The 24,378-nt window shown below is 44.0% G+C and overlaps 1 protein-coding gene across 3 annotated transcripts in view; it reads left to right on the top strand.

The window, feature by feature from the left end:
- Window positions 1-24,378, top strand: part of LOC126466578 (serine/arginine repetitive matrix protein 1-like) — a 636,028-nt gene that overhangs the window by 458,271 nt on the left and 153,379 nt on the right. For all 3 annotated transcript variants that reach the window (XM_050096398.1, XM_050096396.1, XM_050096395.1), the window contains exon 5: window positions 13,273-13,381. In XM_050096398.1, coding sequence (XP_049952355.1) covers window positions 13,273-13,381 — 109 coding nt within the window. The remainder of the gene's footprint in view (window positions 1-13,272; window positions 13,382-24,378) is intronic.

Genomic DNA, 24,378 nt, shown 5'->3' with positions numbered 1-24,378 from the left:
CGTACCATGTACAGTTCTGTGCAGGCACTAACAGCAGCTGATTGGCCTCCACGGGTACACTTCTGCGAATAGTTCATCCAACAATGTGTCAATCCTCATTTCAGTGCAAATGTTCTCTTTACGGTTGAGGCTTCCTTCCAATGTGATCAAATTGTAAATTTTCACAATCAACATGTGTGGGCTGACGAGAATCCGCATGCAATTGTGCAATCACATCATCAACACAGATTTTCTGTGAACGTTTGGGCAGACAATGTTGGTGATGTCTTGATTGGGCCCCATGTTCTTCCACCTATGCTCAATGGAGCACGTTATCATGAATTCATACGGGATATTCTATCTGTGTTGCTAGAACATGTGCCTTTAAAAGTACAACATGTGGTTCATGCACGATGGAGTTCCTGCACATTTCAGTCGAAGTGTTCGTACGCTTCTCAACAACAGATTCGGTGACCGATGGATTGGTAGAGGCGGACCAATTCCATGCCCTCCACGCTCTCCTGACCTCAACCTTCTTGACTTTCATTTATGGGAGCATTTGAAAGCTCTTGTCCACGCAACCCCGGTACCAAATGTAGAGACTCTTCGTGCTGGTATTGTGGACGGCTGTGATACAATACGCCATTCTCCAGGGCTGCATCAGCACATCAGGAATTCCATGCGACGCAGGAAGGATGCATGTATCCTCGCTAACGGTGGACATTTTGAACATTTCCTGTAACAAAGTGTTTGAAGTCACGCTGGCACGTTCTGTTGCTGTCTGTTTCCATTCCATGATTAATGTGATTTGAAGAGAAGTAATAAAATGTGCTCTAACATGGAAATTAAGCGTTTCCGGACACATGTCCACAAAACATATTTTCTTTCTTTGTGTGTGAGGAATGTGTCCTGAAAGCTTGGCAGTACCTTTTTGTAACACCCTGTATAAATGACCTGGCTGACAATCTGAGCAGTTCTCTTAGGCTCTTCGCAGATGATGCTGTAATTTACCGTCTAGGAAGGTCATCCGAAGACCATTATAAGTTGCAAAGCGATTTAGAAAAGATTGCTGTATGGTGCGGCAGGTGGCAGTTGACACTAAATAACGAAAAGTGTGAGGTGATCCACATGAGTTCCAAAAGAAATCCGTTGGAATTCGATTACTCGATAAATAGTACAATTCTCAAGGCTGTCAGTTCAACTAAGTACCTGGGTGTTAAAATTAGGAACAACTTCAGTTCGAGAGACCACATAGATAATATCGTGGGGAAGGCGAGCCAAAGGTTGCGTTTGACTGGCAGGACACCTAGAAGATGCAACAAGTCCACTGAAGAGACAGCTTACACTACACTCGTTCGTCCTCTGTTAGAATATTGCTGCGCAGTGTGGGATCCTTACCAGGTGGGATTGACGGAGAACATCGAAAGGGTGCAAAAAAGGGCAGCTCGTTTTGTATTATTACGTAATAGGGGAGAGTGTGTGGCAGATGTAGTACGCAAGTTGGGATGGAAGTCATTAAAGCAAAGGCGTTTTTCGTCGCGGCGAGATCTATTTACGAAATTTCAGTCACCAACTTTCTCTTCCGAATGTGAAAATATTTTGTTGAGCCCAACCTAAATAGGTAGGAACGATCATCAAAATAAAATAAGAGAAATCAGAGCTCGAACAGAAAGGTTTAGGTGATCGTTTTTCCCGCGCGCTGTTTGGGAGTGGAATGGTAGAGAGATGGTATGATTGTGGTTCGATGAACTCTCTGCCAAGCACTTAAATGTGAATTGCAGAGTAATCATGTAGATGTAGATGTAGATGTCCAGCTGATAACCGTAACGGAAATAGAAGTCGCTCCAAGGATGTCTTTATAATTCACTAAGTTTTTCATATCCACTTTTATTTGCCCTTCTACCAATTCAGCATATGTATCGTAAACGTCCATGAACTATGGACCTTGCCGTTTGTGGGAGGCTTGCGTGCCTCAGCGATACAGATAGCCGTACCGTAGGTTCAACCACAACGGAGGGGTATCTGTTGAAAGGCCAGACAAACGTGTGGTTCCTGAAGAGGGGCAGCAGCCTTTTCAGTAGTTGCAGGGGCAACAGTCTCGATGATTGACTGATCTGGCCTTGTAACACTAACCAAAACGGCCTTGCTGTGCTGTACTGCGAACAGCTGAAAGCAAGGGGAAACTACGGCCGTAATTTTTCCGAGGGCATACAGCTTTACTGTATGGTTAAATGATGATGGCGTCCTCTTGGGTAAAATATTCCGGAGGTAAAATAGCCCCCCATTCGGATCTCCGGGCGGGGACTACTCAAGAGGACGTCGCTATCAGGAGAAAGAAAACTGGCGTTCTACGGATCGGAGCGTGGAATGTCAGATCCCTTAATCGGGCAGGTAGGTTAGAAAATTTAAAAAGGGAAATGGATAGGTTAAAGTTAGATATAGAGGGAATTAGTGAAGTTCGGTGGCAGGAGGAACAAGACTTTTAGTCAGGCGAATACAGGGTTATTAATACGAAATCAAATAGGGGTAATGCAGGAGTAGGTTTAACAATGAATAAAAAAAAAAAAAATATACGAGTGCGGGTAAGCTACTACAAACAGCATAGTGAACGCATTATTGTGGCCAAGATAGACACGAAGTCCACGCCTACTACAGTCGTACAAGTTTATATGCCAACTAGCTCTGCAGATGACGAAGAAATTGAAGAATTGTATGATGAGATAAAAGAAATTATTCAGACAGTGAAGGGAGATGAAAATTTAATAAGCATGGGTGACTGGAATTCGGTAGTAGGAAAATGGAGAGAAGGAAACGTAGTAGGTGAATATGGATTGGGGGGAAGAAATGAAAGAGGAAGCCGCCTGGTAGAATTTTGCACAGAGCACAACTTAATCATAGCTAACACTTGGTTCGAGAATCATAAAAGAAGGTTGTACACATGGAAGAATCCTGGAGATACTAGAAGGTATCAGATAGGTTATATAATGGTAAGACAGAGATTTAGGAACCAGGTTTTAAATTGTAAGGCATTTCCAGGGGCAGATGTGGACTCCGATCACAATCTATTGGTTATGAACTGTAGATTAAAGCTGAAGAAACTGCAAAAAGGTGGGAATTTAAGGAGATGGGACCTGGTTAAACTGACTAATCCAGAGGCTGTACAGAGTTTCAGGGAGAGCATAACGGAGCAATTGACAGGACTGGAGGACAGAAATACAGTAGAAGAATAATGGATAGCTTTGAGGGATGAAGTAGTGAAGGCAGCAGAGGATATAGTAGGTACAAAGACGAGGGCTACTAGAAATCCTTGGGTAACAGAAGAAATATTGAATTTAATTGATGAAAGGAGAAAATATAAAAATGCAGTAAATGAAGCAGGCAAAAAGGAATACAAACGTCTCAAAAATGAGATCGACAGGAAATGCAAAATGGCTAAGCAGGGATGGCTAGAGGACAAATGTAAGGATGTAGAGACATATCTCACCAGGGGTAAGATAAATAGCCTACTGGAAAATTAAAGAGACCTTTGGAGAAAAGAGAACCACTTGTATGAATATAAAGAGCTCAGATGGAAACCCAGTTCTAAGCAAAGAAGGGAAAGCAAAAGGTGGAAGGAGTATATAGAGGGTCTATATACGGGCGATGTACTTGAGGACAAAATTATGGAAGTGGAAGAGGATGTAGATGAAGATGAAATGGGAGATATGATACTGCGTGAAGAGTTTGACAGAGCACTGAAAGACTACAGTCGAAACAAGGCCCCAGGAGTAGACAACATTCCATTGGAACTACTGACAGCCGTGGCAGAGCCAGTCCTGACAAAACTCTACCATCTGGTGAGCAAGATGTATGAGACAGGCGAAATACCCTCAGACTTCAAGAAGAATATTATAATTCCAGTCCCAAAGAAAGCAGGTGTTGACAGATGTGAAAATTATCGAACTATCAGTTTAATAGGTCACAGCAGCAAAATACTAACGCGAATTCTTTACAGACGAATTGGAAAAACGGGTAGCAGCCGACGTCGGGGAAGATCAGTTTGGATTCCGTAGAAATATTGGAACACGTGAGGCAATACTGACCGTACGACTTATCTTAGAAGCTAGATTAAGGAAAGGCAAACCTACGTTTCTAGCATTTGTAGACATAGAGAAAGCTTTTCACAACGTTGACTGGCATCCTCTCTTTCAAATTCTGAAGGTGGCAAGGGTAAAATACAGGGAGCGAATGGCTATTTGCAATTTGTACAGAAACCAGATGGCAGTTATAAGAGTCGAGGGACACGAAAGGGAAGCAGTGGTTGGGAAGGGACTGAGACAGGGTTGTCGTCTCTCCCCGAAGTTATTCAATCTGTATACTGAGCAAGCAGTAAAGGAAACAAAAGAAAAATTTGGAGTAGGTATTAAGATCCATGGAGAAGAAATAAAAACTTTGAGGTTCGCGGACGACATTGTAATTCTGTCAGAGACAGCATAGGACTTGGAAGAGCAGTTGAACGGAATGGATAGTGTCTTGAAAGCAGGATATAGGATGAACATCAACAAAAGCAAAAGGAGGATAATGGAATGTAGTCAAATTCAGTCGGGTGATGCTGAGGGAATTAGATTAGGAAATGAGACACTTAAAATAGTAAATGAGTTTTGCTATTTTAGGAGCAAATTAACTGATGATGGTCGAAGTAGAGAGGATATAAGATGTAGACTGGCAATGGCAAGGAAAGCTTTTCTGAAGAAGAGAAATTTGTTAACATCGAGTATAGATTTAAGTGTCAGGAAGTCGTTTCTGAAAGTATTTGTATGGAGCGTAGCCATGTATGGAAGTGAAACGTGGACAATAAATAGTTTAGACAAGAAGAGAATAGAAGCTTTCGAAATGTTGTGCTACAGAAGAATGCTGAAGATTAGATGGGTAGATCACATAACTAATGATGAGGTATTGAATAGAATTGGAGAGAAGAGAAATTTGTGGCACAACTTGACTAGAAGAAGGGATCCGTTGGTAGGACATGTTCTGAGGCATCAAGGGATCACCAATTTAGCATTGGAGGGCTGTGTGGAAGGTAAAAATGGTAGAGGGAGACCAAGAGATGAATACACTAAGCAGATTCAGAAGGATGTAGGTTGCAGTAGTTACTTTGATATGAAGAAGCTTGCACAGGATATAGTAGCATGGAGAGCTGCATCAAAGCAGTCTTAGGACTGAAGACCATAACAACAACAACAACAACATCGTAAACGTTTTCCACTACAAAGAGAGAGACAGTTTTCATAACAAAACATTTCGCATGGTAGCTCTGTGCACAAGAGAAATTACGGGTATATGACAGATTTTTTGCACCCGTTCTATTTAGCGACGAAGCGTCACTCACCAACAGCGGTAACGTAAACAGGCATAATATGCACTACTGGGCAAAGAAAATTCAAGATGGTTGCGACAGGTGGAACATCAGCGATCTCGGCTGGTTAATGTATGGTGTGGCATTATGGGAGGAAGGATAATTGGCCGCCATTTTATCGATGACAATCTAAATGGTGCAATGTATGCTGATTTCATACGTAATGTTCCACCGATGTTACTACATGATGTTTCACTGCATGACAGAAAGGCAATGTACTTCCAACATGATGGATGTCCGGCACATACCTCGCGTGCGGTTGAAGCGGTATTGAATAGCACATTTCACGACAGGTGGACTGGTCGTCGAAGCACCATACCATGGCCTTCACATTCACCGGATTTGACGTCACCGGATTTCTTTCTGTGGGGAAAGTTGAAGGATAGATAATATTCTTCTCGGGTGTGCAGCCGGATCATAACGTCTTCATGACACAATATTTCCGCGGTCCAACTGGCCGCCATCTTCAGGTGAGAGTGCTGGTGCACGATCTCGCCTGAACTGACTTCCCAGCGCAAGCGGCGTTCCCCATATAGGCCGCAGAAGACCCACAACGCGTGCTCGAGAAGGCGCCGTAACTGCTCTGTAGCGCAGTAGACATACCGCGCCGCCAGTGGTGGAAACAGGCGAAATCGAGATATCGCTGTCAAAAATTAAAAAAATTTATTCCGACGATCGAAACACAGACCGTTGTTTTTTAATGTCAGATAACACCGGGTCCCAAGTCTTACTTAAAAGATAATCCTTGTCTCTATTAATAATATTGTCAGATAAACGAATCTCTATGGATTCTTTTAAAACACAGTCCAAATAGCGAGATGCTGGGGCAACCATTTGTGTCTCGTCATATATCATTCTGTGTCCCTCGGTGAGACAGTGCTCTGCCACTGCAGATTTCTCAGGTTGAAGCAGCCGTGTGTGCCGCTGATGCTCAACACATCGGTCCTGAGTGGTCCGGATTGTCTGACCAATATAAGCTTTCCCACAGTGGCAAGGGTTCTTGTACACACCGGGCTTCCTCAAACCCAAGTCATCCTTAACAGAGCCAAGGAGCGCTCTAATCTTGGCTGGCGGACGAAAAATACTTTTGATATGATATCTTTTCAGAATCCTTCCTATCTTCGAGGAAATGCTCCCAGCAAAAGGCAGAAAAGCCACCGATTTGCAGGTATCTTCTTGTGGTTCAGGCGAAGGTCCAAACTGGAAAGCATGACGGATCTGTTTATCTGTATAGCCATTCTGCTTGAACACAATCTTAAGATGGTCCAATTCTTGTGTCAAGCTTTCTCCATCTGAAATGACATAAGATCTTCTCGCCAACTTCCGCAGTACCCCCGTACGCTGGAACGATGGATGACAGCTAGAAGCATGTAGGTAACGGTCCGTGTGTGTAGGCTTTCGATAAACACTGTGTCCCAGTGTCCCACATTCCTTTCTGTACACCAGAACATCCAGAAACGGAAGCTTTCCATCACTTTCCACCTCCATGGTAAACTTGATGCTAGGATGCAGGGAATTAAAATGACATAGGAGACGGTCAAGAGCTTCTCTCCCATGAGGCCACACCATAAACGTATCGTCAACGTACCTCCAAAAACAGGTTGGTTTTAAGGACGCCGTCTTCAGCGCCATGTCCTCAAAATCTTCCATAAAACGATTGGCGACTATTGGGGACAATGGGCTCCCCATAGCCACTCCGTCAGTCTGTTCAAAATATTTGTCATTGAATAAAAAGTACGTCGACGTCAACACGTGGCGACAAAGCCTGGTTGTTTCCTCATCCAGTTTCTCACCAATTAATTGCAAGGATTCTTCCAGAGGAACCCGGGTAAAAAGCGACACGACATCAAAGCTCACAAGCAAATCCTAGGGACTAAGAGACAAGGACTTCAATCTCTGAAAGAACACCATAGAATTGGAAATGTGATGTTCGCATTTACCGACGTGAGGGCCAAGAACAGATGCTAAATACTTGGCAAGATTGTAGGTAGGAGCACCCAAATTACTCACGATCGGACGAAGCGGGACCCCTTTCTTATGAATCTTGGGTAGACCGTATAATCTCGGTGGCACGGCAGCATACCTGCAAAACGGTGGCTTTTCTGCCTTTTGCTGGGAGCATTTCCTCGAAGATAGGAAGGATTCTGAAAAGATATCATATCAAAAGTATTTTTCGTCCGCCAGCCAAGATTAGAGCGCTCCTTGGCTCTGTTAAGGATGACTTGGGTTTGAGGAAGCCCGGTGTGTACAAGATCCCTGGCCACTGTGGGAAGGCTTATATTGGGCAGACAATCCGGACCACTCAGGACCGATGTGTTGAGCATCAGCGGCACACACGGCTGCTTCAACCTGAGAAATCTGCAGTGGCGGAAAACTGTCTCACCGAGGGACACAGAATGCTATATGACGAGACACAAATGGTTGCCCCTGCATCTCGCTATTGGGACTGTGTTTTAAAAGAATCCATAGAGATTCGTTTATCTGACAATATTATTAATAGAGACAAGGGTTATCTTTTAAGTAAGACTTGGGACCCGGTGTTATCTGACATTAAAAAACAACGGTCTGTGTTTCGATCGTCGGAATAAATTTTTTTAATTTTTGACAGCGATATCTCGATTTCGCCTGTTTCCACCACTGGCGGCGCGGTATGTCTACTGCGCTAGAGGGCAGTTACGGCGCCTTCTCGAGCACGCGTTGTGGGTCTTCTGCGGCCTACATAGGGGCCGCGCTTGCGCTGGGAAGTCAGTTTCGGCGAGATCGTGCACCAGCACTCTCACATGAAGATGGCGGCCATTTGGACCGCGGAAATATTGTGTCATGAAGACGTTATGATCCGGCTGCATACCCGAGAAGAATATTATCAATTAATACGTCGGGAAAGCCTTCGTACTCACATCAGTTGAAGGATATTTGCTATCGTGATCCAACGACAACGCCTGACAACATGCGTCAGCGCATGTGCGATCATTACGGAAGGCGAACTACTCGCTGTTGAGATGAATGTCGTTACACGTATTGCCAAATGCATTGAGGTTGACTGACATCATTTTGAGCATTTGTTGCATTAATGTGGTATTTACAGGTAATCACGCTGTAACAGCATGCGTTCTCAGAAATGATAAGTTCACAAAGGTAGAAGTATCACATTGGAACAACCGAAATAAAATATTCAAACGTACCTGTATTCTGTATTTTAATTTAAAAAACCTACCTGTTACAAACTGTTCGTCTAAAACTGTGAGCCATATGTTTGTGACTATTACAGCGCCATCTAGCACAAAGTGAAAAAAGTGGTCCAACTACAACAGTCATATTTCTTTATGTACTACACGAATATGTAATAAAATGGTGGTTCTTTTTTTTTTAAAAAAAAAACGCAGTTTATGTCCATTTGACCTATGGCAGCGCCATCTAGGGGGGCAACCATAGCGCCATCTGGTTTCCCCCTACAAGCTAGAGAAGTTTCGATCTTTGTAGTTTTTTCGTTTGACACTTATTTCGTGAGATATTTGGCCCGGTCACGATCAATGGACCACCCTGTATAATATTGCGGGGAAGGCGAAATAAAGACTGAGCTTTGTTGGCGAACACTTAGAAGATGCGAGAAACCCACTAAAGAGACAGCCTACATTACACTTGTCCGTCTTCTGCTGGAATATCGCTGCGCGGTGTGGGATCCTTACCAGGTTGGATTGACGGAGGACATCGAAAAATTGCAAAGAAGGGCAGCCCGTTTCGTGTTATTGCGCAATAGGAGTGACAGTGTCACTGATATGATACGCGAGTTGGGGTGCCAGTCACTGAAACAAAGGCGGTTTCCTTTGCGGTGAGATCTATTTATGAAATTTGAATCACCAACTGTCTCTTCTGAATGCGAAAATATTTTGTTGACACCCACATACGTAGGTAGAAATGATCATCATAATAAAATAAAGAGAAATCAGTGCTCGAACGGAAAGATTTAGGTGTTCCTTTCTCCCACGCGCCCTTCGAGAGTATAATGGTAGAGAAATAGTACGAAAATGGTTCGATGAACCCTCTGCCAGGCACTTAAGTGTGAATTGCAGAGTAATCATGTAGATGTAGGTAGATGTAGATGTGGTAAGATCCTATTGACCGAACCTCAGAGGTCATCGGTCCCTAAGGTTATATACTACTTAATCTAAGTTAACATAACTTACGCTTAGGATAACACACACACACCCATGCCAGAGGGAGTACTCGAACCTCCGACGATGGAACCCGCGCGAACTGTGACAAGGGGTTGTGACCGGGCGGCTACCCCGCGCTAAAAACAGAAAGGTATCGTAATTTTGCGCAATTTGAAAGAGATACGTAAGTTTTACATAAATGCGAACTGCGCTGTTAATACGGAGAGGTGGTTTCAGCGCTATTTTTGTCTGAGTAGGTCTGAGAAAGCATTTACATTCATAATGACACTCGGTGCTGGAGACCTCCTTTGCATGCGACGCACATTTGCTCTGGATTTGAAAACCCTCCCCGTCTTGCACGTCAGAGACCTTCGCGCTGAGTTGTACTACTGGCCATTAAAAATGCAGCACCATAAAGGTGGTATGCAGCAAGCGCTAAATTTCTGTGAAGCGTACTATGTACAAACGTTCAGCATTTCAGTGCAACCACTAAAACTGTGTAGGTGTAACGACGTCTGCTTTCTGCAAATTGGGAAGATGTATTTCTTTAGTAAGAAATGTCATTTGAGTATTGTTTGTAGGAATATCGTTAAGGAGAAACGGCTATCTGCACCTATTGTACGTCGACAGTGGCAGTATCGTGACCAATCGAGACTGAGATTTATTGTCCTCCAATACTGATGCTAGCTTTTGTCTGCATCCCACGGCTGTCGTGTGAATATAGTATCAATGAGTTTAGGGTAGCTATTCTTAGCGTCTGCAGTATCTCAACGGCCCCAGCTTCTAGCGCCCAAGAGGACGTGCATATTGGTGTTAACATCGTCTGGGTCGTTAGGCCGCGCAGTTTTCCTCCTAACTTCTTAGATGAACGACGTTTAGATTCTTCTGCTGATATATACGTCAAGATTCCACTAATATTACTATACAATTCAACAATATTCGATTCATCTGCTGGTATATACTTCCGGATTCCATGGTAGCACTATACAGCTGAAGACTGTTCGATCATTAAAGAAGCTTGAACAGGAATGTCATGCGGCCTGAAGGTTCAGAAGATTTTTTAGTAACTACAACGGCCGCGAAAGCCGGCCGACGTGGACAAACAACAGTGTTCACTCGACGTCCTGGGTCTTACGGAAATATCAAATACCATTAGTCAGCAAATGGGCACGACGGAATGTCAGCATGGTGACCATTTTTGTGGCTTCCTTTGATGTGCCTTCAGAGAGAGTGCTCTCCGACAATGTGGCGTCCAGTGGCAACACCCAACACCAGCGTGAGCGCGACACCCCTCCTGTCTTTTCACGTCTATTTACAACATGACGATGAATGTATGGGCGTGAAAGCTTGGAAGAAACGAACGTTATGAGATTGCACTCGCGATAGTCATTCGGGCTCTGCTTCTTGCGTCATGGTATGGGGTTCTTTTAGCTACACAACACTCTAACCTTTGCTGCGCACAGTCCACAATATGGGAAGCAGAAATTACATTTACGACCTATTGTGTCCGGTGGCTGTTCTATAAGTTCGAGGTGCATGTTACGCTATATTTCATTAAGATAACAAGAATATATGTCCGTATTTTCCTGATCTGCCTGCAGACAGACGGTGGTCAACTGTTATCTCGGACAGGTCGTTCTTCAGAAATCTTGCCATTAGTTTACAACCACTGCGACTGATAGATCCTGGCGTAGTGATGAGGCAACGTTGACTGATGTATGATCGAAATTCATCCGCACATCACTATGCTTCGCAGAACTGACCACTTGATATCACCAGAGGAAAACAAAGTATATCTCTCACGAGAGCTTGCTGACTTCGAATGTGTACTGCCACCGTATGTCACCTGAGTAAAACATTCATGAGGGACATTTGAACCCTTCTAAAACTGCCAAAATAAACTGTGGGTGTCCTGATTTTGAAGCGGAAATGAGAAGAAATAACCAGAGCTAATCCAAGACCAGGCCAACCTGAATGACAGGAAGCGTCGAGTATTGCGGAGAGTGACTGCAGAAACATCGCATGAAATCAGCGGTGGAAACACTTGTCAGTTCCAGAGCGGTACATGCTGTCCAGCTAGCACAATGACTGTGCGTAGAGAGTCAGAAAGGATCTGATACAGTGGTGGAGCAGCTACCCACAAGCTACACATTTCTATTGCCACTGCTAAGCGGCGCTTGAGGTGAGGTAAAGAGCGAGGCCACTGCAAGGGAATGAATAAAAACAAGTCATCTGGAGCAATGGTTCAGATGGCTCTGAGCACTATGTGACTTAACTTCTTAGGTCATCAGTCGCCTAGAACTTCGAACTAATTAAACCTAACTAACGTAAGGACATCACACACATCCATGCCCGAGGCAGGATTCGAACCTGCGACCGTAGCGGTCGCTCGGCTCCACACTGTAGCGCCTAGAACTGCAAGGCCACTCCGGCCGGCCCATCTGGAGCAATGAAACACGCTGTATCCTGTGGCAATCCGGTGGAAGGGTTTGCGTTTGGTGAGTGCCTGGAGAACGTTACCTGCCATTATGGGCAGTGTAAACCTGAGGTACTGATGATGGGGTTGCACATTCTTATGATGTGGTCCCTTACTGCGGGGAAACGACGTGGTCTTAGGCGCCTTGCCACGGTTCGCGCGACTCTCCCCCCCGTCGGGCGTTCCTTTCTGGAGCATGCGTGTGTATGTTGTCCTTAGCGTAAGTTAGCTTCAGTTAGATTAAGTAGTGTGTAAGCCTAGGAAGCGGATGACCTCAGGAGTTTGTTTCCATAGGAACTTACTTCCACCACCACCTGTTGCGGAAGGACATAACTCGTTTTGAAGCATTGTGTACTATGCATACTAGAGGAACAGGTCGAAATCTATGATCGAATCAGCATGAAAGTGCACCTCACCATACTGCACCGCTTACGACGCAATGTTTTCTGGACAATAACATTCCGGGAATAGACTGCCTGCGCAGAGTCCCTACCTGAACATAGTGTAATGCATTAGGGATGAGCCGGCCACAGTGGACGAGCGGTTCTAGGCGCTTCAGTCGAGAACTGCGCTGCTGCCACGGTCACTGGTTCGAATCTTGCCTCGGGCATGGATGTGTGTGATGTCCATAGGTTAGTTAGGTTTAAGTAGTTCTAACTCTAGGGGACTGATGGCCTCAGATGTTAAGTCCCATAGTGCTTAGAGCCATTTGAACCGGTAGGGATGACTTAAAATATTGGCTTTGATCCAGAGCCAGCATCCATCCTCACTAAGTTGTCCAGTTTCTGCCCTTCAGGAAAAACAGGCTGTCACCCATCCACAGGCAATCAGACACCTCACTGGAAGAGTCCCGAACAGAGTTTAGGCCGTCATAAAGACGAAGGGCGAACACATTCTATACGAAGTTCTAGTAACAGGTGTCGATACTTTTGATCAGACAGCGTAGCTATCTTCAAAGCTCAGTTTGGCTCGATGCTGATCCGGTTTAAGGTCGCTGTTGCTCAAACAGGCGGCAGCTGTTTTAACAACAATCACGCCCCGTATGGCCAAAATTTAGTGAAGCATTGTTTCTACAGCAGTGTAAGACCACAACAAATAATTTTTTTCTGTCCTTTCTGGTGCTGCAACTTTCATTGGCTGCAGTGCAAGCGGGCAGGTCAAGTTCTTGACGTTGTTCATTGTTATAATCCACTTACTTGTGAGTTCCAGAAATACTTTTATCGTTACCGTGGCAGCTGCTTGCAACAGGTGTTTTTACGTGATTTCAGGACTCCCTGCCGAAGTCTGGTCTGCACAACAGCCAGGAGACATTTGGCACAGATCCTCTACACACGTCCAGTGCGACTGCAAAAGCGGCCACATTGCACCGACGAATAGGTAAGGCATACAGCAGTAACTTCCTCTTTACCACTCTTACTGATGGCCGTACTTACCTGAGTCAGTCCCCTCCCCCCCCCCCCCCCCCCCCCCACTGCTGTGTACATCAGTCATCTGCCTAATCTAATTTCTGCTCTAGTATAATTTCGCTGTTGCTACAACGCAACGTTGTAATAATTCTAGAGAGGGAATCTGACAATGCTGGCAGCCAGAGATAACAGTTTTTCTCTGGAACATGACAGGTATTTCCTGTCGGTGGTAAACTTTTCTGTCAGCTGTATGTAAGGCCTTGGGGAGACGTAATTATATTGGATTTTTTATTGGCTACATAGACCAATAAAGCGTATCTCGTCGATGTTATGTGAAATTTCAGGAGAATAAAACAGGAAATAGGTAACTTAATCGTGAACTAATTTGCTTCGACTCAGTGCTTTTCCACAGATCTGAGACTAAGGGGCTTTCTATGACGGGGACTAAGGTAAAAGACAGAGACATTTTCATTGACGCCTACAATAACTGTCATATACTAAAATGTATGGAATCTAAAAAGTGTGAAATAGTGCATAGGGTACGTACTCGTTCACTACCCAATGAAACATTTTTACCGTGTTTACATATTACAGCATTTAAGATGTAAAAATATTCGAAAGTTAGATAGACCTTACATTGTGCGGTATCAATAGTAATATACTCGTAAAATAATGTTGTCGATTGGGTTCAGCATAGTTTCCAATTTATCTTTCTTATCATCGCTGGCTTGTAAGTTTTTAATAAGTTATATTATAAATTTAGTATCTGTCATTTTAATTTTTAACGACCATACGTCACATACTTTTATCATGTTAACGTATTTATTTTCCTATTTACTATTGTAAATCTTTGTGTAAGAAAACTATTTTATGTTGCAAATGTAATATATATAGAGTAATTGGTTATGAAGCTACATCATATTCCATGCCTATAGTGTAATCGTATATGAAACTATATCATAATGTGTCTGCATTTGTTTCTTTCACTTCGTTTTAATTTACATTTCATTTAATAATTCCTCTCATTTGTAATTTATGAGCTAACGTCCTGCACGAACTCTTGTGTACTTTCTTAAATTCATTTTGAATCTGTACGTACATGATTCCCGCCCTCGTTGTTTAATGCGCGCATAGTTCCTTCATGGATTTGAAGTTCATACATTACATAACTCATTTATTTCTTGTTTTCTTTCCTCTTTGATAGCCAATTAATCGCTGTGTGGATGCTAACGCTCCAAGTCGTCGCTTGTTTTAATCATAACCATATCTCCGACAGATGGTTAATGTTGTCTAAACATAACTAAAAGTATTATCTTCTCAGTACTCTTCAAATCGTGAACTACATGTTTAAACCAATATTTATGAAATTAGTGAATTTACTCATGGCACATTTGTTGTCTATATCTGCAGTTACTTTCCGAAGTCAAATTGAGTATAATTTAATGTGATTTAACTTTGAATTTCTGGTGTACCCAAACATTACCGCAAAAAATTATTAAAATGAGAATAGTGAATAGTTGAGGGAGTGTGAATGAGAACAGTGGCAAATTTAACTTTACAAACGTAATGACAAGTTTTTAATCATCCTACTATAACTACAAATAGCTGATGAACCTGACAAAAACAATGACAAACAAAAGTTAGAAAATGGATGGTGCTTGATTGCCAAAACTTTCATTGGGAAGGAAACTATACACATTCTCCCGTGAAACAATCTCGTCTACAATACAAATTGACTTTGTGTACAGGAATCCAAGGTGAGGCCCATTTGTATTCAAATTGAGTCAACTACGACCAAGTACACCTCAAACTATGGTTCACCGGAGAACATGGAGCTGTGAATATCATTTAACAACCCTCCGCCGCGGCAGAAATACTTTAGCCGTTCACCTGGGTTCAGACGGCAGAGGGAAACGGCCCACTGTAGGCGAGGAGCGGCGCAATGCGGCAGCTATAATTTTCTGACGTGTCCACGAAAACTTGCAAACTCTGTGGACTAGGATTCTGATTATTAGAATGCGGAAAACTTCCCTATAAGAGCCCTTTCTACTAAAAGAAAGAAGAAGTTGAATGCTGACGAGTACTTGTTTATATGGGCCAAAGTAGGGAAGTCCCCTTCAAGGTCACCCGCCTAGCGAGCAATCTACAGAGGCACTGCCACCAAAAAAAAGTGAATGTTTTTTTTAAGAAAAGGGAGGGAGATAAGGAAAGGAGATAAGGATTTTTATTGTCTATAATACAACATATATTCGGTCGAGACGACTAGTGGAATGACTTGTTGTATGTGTGTATCGAGAGCGGAGGGCGTGGACATGCTCCCAAATGACAACCAGATGCATACTATGCACCAACATTGAGGTAATTCCGGGCAAGGGGTATATCGAGGAAATTGGTCTTTCGGTGCAAGTACACAATTAAAATTGCCACCTAGGAATAATTGGTCGTGTCGACCTTGGAGGAGCGGGGCAATTTCGTCGGTGGATAGATGTTGATGGGTCGTATATCAGGTACTGTCATTGCTAATTCCCGTGCCGTGATGCCTTCTTTAAGAAGTATTGCTGTGCCGCTACCAATTTAGAAGGTTAGGATACTTACCCGCACATGGCAGGGAATTCATCGACGTATACGTCTTGTAGGAGGACGATGTGGATGTCTGCTGCTTGGAGCATATATATGGGTAAGGACATCTTAATCTGCGGTCATATTATTGATATTGATACAAGCAAGCCGATATGCTTAGTTTCGTCGCATGTATATCGGCCATGGGAGGTTACGCCGCCTGCTGTTGTTCTGGCACGTTACGTGACCTAGTCTTGCCCGCCGTCGTTGGTTATAAGTTGAACTTTAGCGGGGCGTCGCCCCGTCGTGTCGCCAGCTGCGACTATCGGTGGGTCCCCTCCACAGTCATAAGCCCAGTCTCCTTGGGACAAGTTTTTTGTGTAAAGGTGCTCGCCAGCCACGTCTCTCTATGGCTCCTCTTCTAAGGCTTGGGAGTGGCAGTTGACTGCAGGTTGCCGTGCGTTGTCAAGTTTTTCAGGTCGCTCTTGACGTATGCTGTTGTCGAGATGACGGTGTTCTGGATGGAGAAGTCTCTGGACCTTCTGTAAGGTGGCCGTCTTACTTGGTCGTTTCTTGATCATCGTCCTGCATACGTATTAAGGAGTCATTCGAAGGCCTTAGGCGTCGTTTCTTGCACCGTTTCGGAGACCATTGCCCACGCGTGTGCGTTTCCGTATCCGAATGCGGGTGAGTGTCTCTGTCACCACTGCAGTCGGACACGAAGGCAGCCGTTGGCACTATTCGACTGTCGATGACCATTGCTTCATCCGATCTCTGTACTGGTGGTATCAGCCGGTGCTGCTGGGTGGAGTCCAAAATGGTCCAACTCACTCTAAGCACTATGGGACTTAATATATGAGGTCATCAGTCCCCTAGACTTAGAACTACTTAAACCTAACTAACCTAAGGACATCACACACATCCATGCCCGAGGCAGGATTCGAACCTGCGACCGTAGCAGCAGCACGGTTCCAGACTGAAGCGCCTAGAACCGCTCGGCCACAGGGCTGGGTGGGGGGCGTCGCCGTCGGCTTTTCGACTGGTGTGTCCAGCTGCTGGGCGCTGTCACTGTTCGGTGGTGCGTCCATCCGGAACACATTTGCATATGTGGGAGGGAGAGACGTTGCTGCAGGTATTGCTACAGACTGACCTGTCGGTATCTGTGCAATTCTTCGTTGAAGACACGCTCAGCGAATGTGACCTTCCTGACCACAACCTGACCAAGTTTTCGGCTGTCCGTCGTAAATGACTATCACTCTGCAGCCACCAATTGTGAAATAAGACGGCACAGGTTTTGATAGCTCGATCCGTATTTGTCGCACACCGTTAAGTACCGGCTACCTGGTAAAGGTTGTCCATTTTTCTGCTATGTGATTAAGTACCCGTCCGTAGGTTTGTAGCACGATCTCAGCCGGAACCTTAAATGGTAGCTCAAATACTCTTACAATTCTCAACCCAAGTCCCGCATGATCAGTTGCCACTGTTCCGACGTGGCCGTATGAATGTCTACATTGAATTCCATCTTTATGGTCGCGTACGATCTTGTCACACGCCGTGTCGTTGATCAGTTTCAAATAGACCACACTGCTTGCGATAGAGAAGTGGAAGCCAATCATTTCTTGTGGTTCAGTTTTAATTTCTTCACGTATAAATTATATTCCAAATACCTTCGGTCGAGCAAATTCATTATCAAAGCCGATCTTGATAGTAGATTGTCGGTACGAATGAGCCATTCTAGTTCAAAAGTACAAGCACTAGCGAAGGGTAACACGAAGTAAAGAAACGCGTACGCGCTATACACCGCGACAGGGTCGTAAACAGACCTGCGCGCCGCACGACTGCGGAAAGCAGTCTGTCTATTTGGCTATCCAAGCACGCTTCACAGCTACACCCAACTTCCATATGTCGTCGAACATGTGGGTACAAGCTGCACTCGTACATCCCTGGTGCATTTCCATACAGGAGAGACATTTTAATTGAAAGTCGCTTGCTTAGTGCCAGCGGATAAATACGTGATTTCAGTGTCTGTGTTCTTCATAAATAAGATACAATGTTTCGTCGGACATTCATAGCGTTGAATCCTGTCTAGTCGTCAACCACGGGGAGTCTAGGGAACCTGTTTTCTTGGATCGCTAGACAACATTCAAACAAATCGTATTACTAAGTTTTATTACGAAAAGGAAAAAAAATACAATACTTAACTTTGTGTTAAACACATGTGTCGCAAGCAAAGGGCCAAGACAGAATAATCGATGTTCTTCAGTATAACAATTCCAAGTCTGGGATGCATAGAATCTACGAGCAAAGCAATGAGCTTTGACTTTTCTATTGAAGTCTCGTATCTCGAAGCTCTCGTAGAACTTGGCTGCTGTCGCATTGTCGTCCTGGAGAATGATCGGTCGCCGTGAAATTGGCTGATGTCTTCTTCACAGCATCTCTGCTCTATCGTGTTCCGTACAGACATGCGGGCGCTTGACTTCACGAATTCGCATTCCTCCACGCCCCCACCCCCTCCCACCCAAAGCGACGGACCATCGTCATGTAGAGAGCACGACAGCGGATGGGGAGGCAGGAGCGTGGCTACTGCGATGGACTCGAACCTGTGGCTGCGGGGGACGGCAGACCTCCTGTCGTACCCCGCCATCCGGCCTTCGCTCTGGTGGAACCGTCCCCAGGAAAACGACCTCCTGAGATCCACAACAAGGTGTAGAACGCGTCGGCTGCTGCAGCGTGGGCGGGTCCAACCACATCAGTAGCGTGAGAGGAGGTTGAGGAAGCGAAGGTTCCGTCTCCATGGAGTCGTCTCGCGGTTTCCTGATGACACCCTGTGGCGGCTGGTGTGGCCGCGCTGTCGGCCGGCGATGGCCCATCTCGTGGATGTGAACGACAGGAAGTGAGAAATAGTTGAATAGTTGCATTCCCTGGCATGTGCGGTGCCAAGTTTGGCCAACTGCTTTTTGAAGGTTCTGACAAAACTTTTCGCTTCGCCGCTTGACTGTGGATGAAAAGGTGCAGTATTTAGGTGCCGTATAACATTGCGTTCACAGAACGTTTGAAACTCATGTGCCGTGAACTGAGGGCCGCTGTCCGACACTATGACGTCAGGAAAATCTTCGAGGCAAAAAATAGAGGACACCACCATAATTGTGCTTCATGACTTTATCGAGTTCATTGGCACCACGAAAGGAAATTTGCTATACGAGTCTACCACAGTGACCCACGAGTGCTCCAGAAACGTCCCGCAAAGTCTACGTGAACACGTAGCCATGGTGATTGCGACTTAGGCCAAGCAGAGAAGTTTTGCGCGGAGCGGACTGATTTTCCGCAAATGCATGACACAGTGACGTTGTCTGTTCAATTAGGGTGTCCATACCCTGCCAAGTACAGTGTCGACGCGCTGACTGTTGCGTACGAATAATCCCTCAGTGTCTTTGGTGAAGTAACTGCAACACTATATTTTGCAAAGCTTTGGGGATCAACAAACGTGACTGTCCACTGTCATTTTGATCAAGAATCACACCTTGCGGTGTAGCGAGGCTATGCCGACGTGCAAAGTATCGGCGCACTACAGAGTTCTTTATGCTAAGCAATGAGCGAGGCCAAGATGTGCGAATGTATTTTAGCAAAATGTTCAAATCTGAATCAGCTTCCTTGGCCTGTGCAATTTTGCTATAGTTTAGAGGAAAGGAGTGAAGTAATTCAGAATAATGAGAATCGATATGTCAACAAGATGCCGCAGAAGAGTCAAACACGGTATCAGGGCCAATCGGAAGGCATGTAGGTGCATCCGCATTACCATGTTGAGCTGTCAGACGATACACAGTCTCTTACTGGTATTGAAATAGAGGAACCAGCTTCATTGGTGAAACAAGAACTGCAATGGCTTGTGAACCGTTACTAAGTAGATTTTTCTGTCATGCAAATAGTGGTGGAATTTGGTGACATCGTACACAACAGCTAATGCCTCTTTTTTATTTTTGAATAGTTATACTGAGCTTCGGACAACACTTTCGATGCGAAAGCAATAGGCCTGTCTTTTATCACGAAATCTGTGCGAAAGCACTACTCCGATTACGTAAGAGGAAGCGACAACTTGCCACGCTACTGTTTTGTTAGGTTCAGAGTGAATCAAGCACCGATCACTGAGCAATGCTTCATTAAGTTTTTGAAAAGCTTCTTGGCACTCATTTGTCCAAACAAACGGAACGTTCTTGCGACGCAAGCGAAGCAATGGAGTTGCGATTTGTGCAGCATTTGGTATGAACCGAATATAATAGTTCACTTTTCTTAAGACCGGCTGCAATTCTGTGACATTCCGAAGAACTGCAAGTCAGGAATGACTAACAAATGTGACTGAAGAGTATGTACACGTTGACTGGTTGCGACATGACCAAGATACTGCAACCCAGGTTTAAGAAAATCACACTTGTCCTGCATCAGATAACGTACGAAACAAAGCACGCCAATTTGCAGTGTCTTTTTCAGGTGTATGACATGCTACGACAAGATCGTCCCAATAGTTTTAAGAGTTTGGTACTTGAGCAGGGAACCGTTCCAAATATCGTTGGAAAATGACGGTTGCGGAAGCACTGCCAAAAGGCAGCCCAAATGAGTGTTCACAACACACACTTTTTGAGATACTTCGTCTAGTGGTGTTTGAAGATATGCATTGTGCTAATCAATATTTGAAAAGTAGCGACCAGCGCCTAATCCGTCCATTAGATACTCTGACCGTGGCAATGTATAAGTATTAATCACAGTTTGTGGGTTGACTGTAGACTTAAAGTCAACACAGAGGCGATTGCTACCTGAAGGTTTGGGGAGCAAAATCAGTGAACTCTCCCATTGACAAGCTTTTATTGGCACAATAGCTCCCTTATCTCGCAATTCTCTAAGTTCAGCAGAGATTTCGTCCCGTAATGCAACGGGAACAGTTCTGGACGGAAAATTTTGGCTGAGCATTGTCTTTCAAAGTAACATGTGCAAAAAATTGTTAGTCTTGTCTAAACCTTCAGAAAAGCGTTCAGGGAATTCTTTCAGAAAGCTAGCCAAACTGTGTTTGGTGTTGAATGCAGACAGTGACATCACATTGTCCTGAATTTGGAAGCCAAACAAATCAAATGAATGAAGGCCAAGACGTTCTCTCAATCGCCTGATTGTAGCACAGTAAAAGATACAGTCCACATACATGGCAGGCAAAGCACATTTGCCAAGAACCATTTTAAGTTGTCAGGTGTGTGCTAGTTTTAGACATCCACGGGTAACAGTTCATATGTGTTGCGATTCAGCAATGTAACAAAGGCACCTTTGTCCAACTGCAATTTCATACGTTTTCCACTAATACGCAAATGAACAAAAACTTTGTTGGACTGGCGTAGCACTGAAGAAACTGTTTTCTTGCTAGTTTTGCTAATGCCTGCAGCAGGCTTTGGATACACTGCATTGATTAGATGAGCCTTGTGACTAGATTTTTTGAGTGGGCGAAATTCTTCTGTTTTTTTCCGTTGCACACATATGGACTGTACGTGATCTCTCTTACCACAAGCATAACACCGTGCTTGTCTAGACGAGGAGTCTTGGCGTTTATGCCATGCATAGCACCGAGGGCATGACTTGATTCTGTTCGCCTGTGTAGGGAACTGTTTACGTGGCATGGCATTCGTGGGCTGTTGCTGCCTAATTGGCCAGTCGCGAGTATGGGGCGACTCGACCAGACGAATTTGTGATTGCTCAAATTTATTGTCCGACACAGCACCTGAATTATACGACCTAGGATTTTCACTAAGTGCTGGCATGGTGGATCGGACTGTTACAAAATCTGTTCTCCAAGTCTGACATCAGTTACATTGTACAAAATCACATCGTGCAACATAACATCTGAATATAAAACACTACATGAACATTGGAATTTGCATTTCCTCATCATATCCTGCAAATCTGTTACCACTCGCGATAAGTTTGTTCTGTCCTTTTCTTGCAACAAAAGAATTGGTACGTAGCTGCTACCACATTCACTTATTAGTCATGAAAGTTAGCGATTCTACAAACTGATCATAGGAAAGTTCACTCGGTGTGGCGTTAGGAAGCAATTTCTGAGATAGGCGAAACACTGCACTTCGTACCATTGATGAAAAGTAAAGTACCTGGTACGCTGTGAGCAAACTGTTGCAGCCAGTCGAACCCCTCCTTGTCTTTTCATTTAACTGGCGAAAAGGTGGTATGGCACTCGGAGTTACAGTTGTATTTTGCTCTGCGGTGTCCCCTTGAATAGTGAGAGCTTCTATACCGTGTTTAGCAGTGTATCTGAAACTGAAACATCTGTGTTAGCTGCATTGCATCTATCACTTGCAGCTGAGGCGCCTGAGCAGGCGGTGGGAGAGGTGGGTTGCTCATATTGGAAGAGACAGAGGCAATAAACAGACGAGGCAAAAAGCACCTTAAAACACTGATTGCAAAAAAACACTATAAGAGATGCTATTAAAGCAAATAAACATATCCCTGCAAAGAAAAGACAATGTAGAATCAATGTGCCAGCAAAACACATAAGAAAGTCCGCGGCCGCCGGCTGTTGAGGTCTTCTAATACTCGTCGTCAAATGTCGAATCCTGCCTAGTCGTTAACTATGAAGAGTCTGGGAAAAATTTCTCAGCGTGCTAGACAGCAATCAAACAAATCGTATTAATGAGTTTCATTAAGAAAAGGAAAAACAAAAATACAACAGTTAACTTTATGTGACACAGATGTGTCCCAAACATAGGGTGAAAGACAAAATAATCCAGTTTTTGAATCTTTGAATAGTTATAGAAAATCTGTATGTTATGTACTCACCACAAGTTTGGCATGTCTACAGTGTTCGATGATGGTTCTCTCCGCCCCTTTTGTTTCATTTCCTGGTTCTACATCCGTTTTTCCGTCTATCTTTCCCTTCTATTCAGTCCAATTCTACCATCATTGTAGTGCTTAATGGGCAACTTACATTCTTATCACCGCTTTCCTTTGCTTCAGATGTTAGCGTGTAAACTCGAATAATCAAAATCTTGACACAACCGATCACATCTTCGTTTCTGTGACTCTTCTATAAAATGGTGCAATTTTCTTAATATCCTGATCCATATCGGTGTTATAGGGTATATTAATCCAGTAAATCTTTTTCATCACATATTACTTTAAATTCTGCATCTTCAAATTCTGCGTCTCCTTGTAGGACTACGGATGTATATTCCAACGGTTGTTACTTCGTTTATGTCGTTTGCAAATGACACTTAAATTGTCTGTGTGTTGTTCACACCCACCTTTGACGTTTACAAGAACCTGAAAACTATTTTTTCGGTCAGCCTCGAAATCGGAGAGCATATCGACTATAATTTACTGCCTCTAGCCCACATTATTTTGTGTGTTCACTCACTGAAAATGTTCCTACTTGCTATTTACTCAGCGTGATCAGTAAATATGGTTAGAAATAAGAGTTTTGACTTTTAAGTGAGTGATGTATTCAATAAAAGTTCACACGAACATAACATAAGTCATAGTATTCAGTCTAACATAAGTATCGGGAACCAGTGGTGGATACATTTGGGGGGGGGGGGGGGGTCGCCTCACCTTGAAGGCCCGCCGCATTGCCACCAGCGCCGCCCCCGCCAGTCAGCCCGCACGCTACTCGTTCATTTCTTTCGTCAGTCGACTCGACTGAATCGAGTTATCGAGTGGTTGAACTTTTCTATGTAGCACGCACGTCGTAAATCTAACTATCCAACTTTGCACTCGCTCTACAAAATAGTTGCCGGTCTACCTGCATCTATTGCTACAGTGGAAAGAAGTTTTTCAAAGTTGCGGCGTACAAAGACATGGCTGAGGTCGACAATAATGGAGAAATCCTCCTGGAGGATCAACTTAATAGCTTAGCTCTGTTGACCACTCACCTTGATATTCATTGTCCTATTGCCGATGTGATTAACCAATTTGTCAGGAAGAGTAGGCGCATGGAATACATCATTTAAGGAAGGAAACAACTGTAACGTTTTTATATCATATGAGAGCATTGCCCTGTATATGTGTGTAATGAGTTTAAATATAATATTCTTAAACTTTGCATGTAACTTGGTTATTTTTTATTACGGTTAAATTAAAGGTAGCTCAAGATATCTTTAGCGCCCCTCCTTGAGGTTTTTCTGTAATCGCCACTGTCGGGAACAGCACTAATAGTGCAGTTCAGAAGCAACCAGTACGGGAAGTCCCAATTAAAATGGTCTAACACCCTCACTTTTAAACACCAAAAGTTAATTGCTTGCCTTAAAAATGGAAAATAATCTCGCCATTTGCCACGTCACTTTGCCAACATTGCTGGCGGCAGACAAAAAGCTAATTCAAGCTTCTGTGTATCCATTCTTTTAGCACGATGTCTCTGGGACG

Source organism: Schistocerca serialis, chromosome 1 (genome assembly GCF_023864345.2).
Source record: "Schistocerca serialis cubense isolate TAMUIC-IGC-003099 chromosome 1, iqSchSeri2.2, whole genome shotgun sequence".
Classification (NCBI taxonomy): domain Eukaryota; kingdom Metazoa; phylum Arthropoda; class Insecta; order Orthoptera; family Acrididae; genus Schistocerca; species Schistocerca serialis.
Note: the sequence above shows the minus strand (reverse complement) of the source record. Positions and strands in the feature narration are given on the sequence as shown.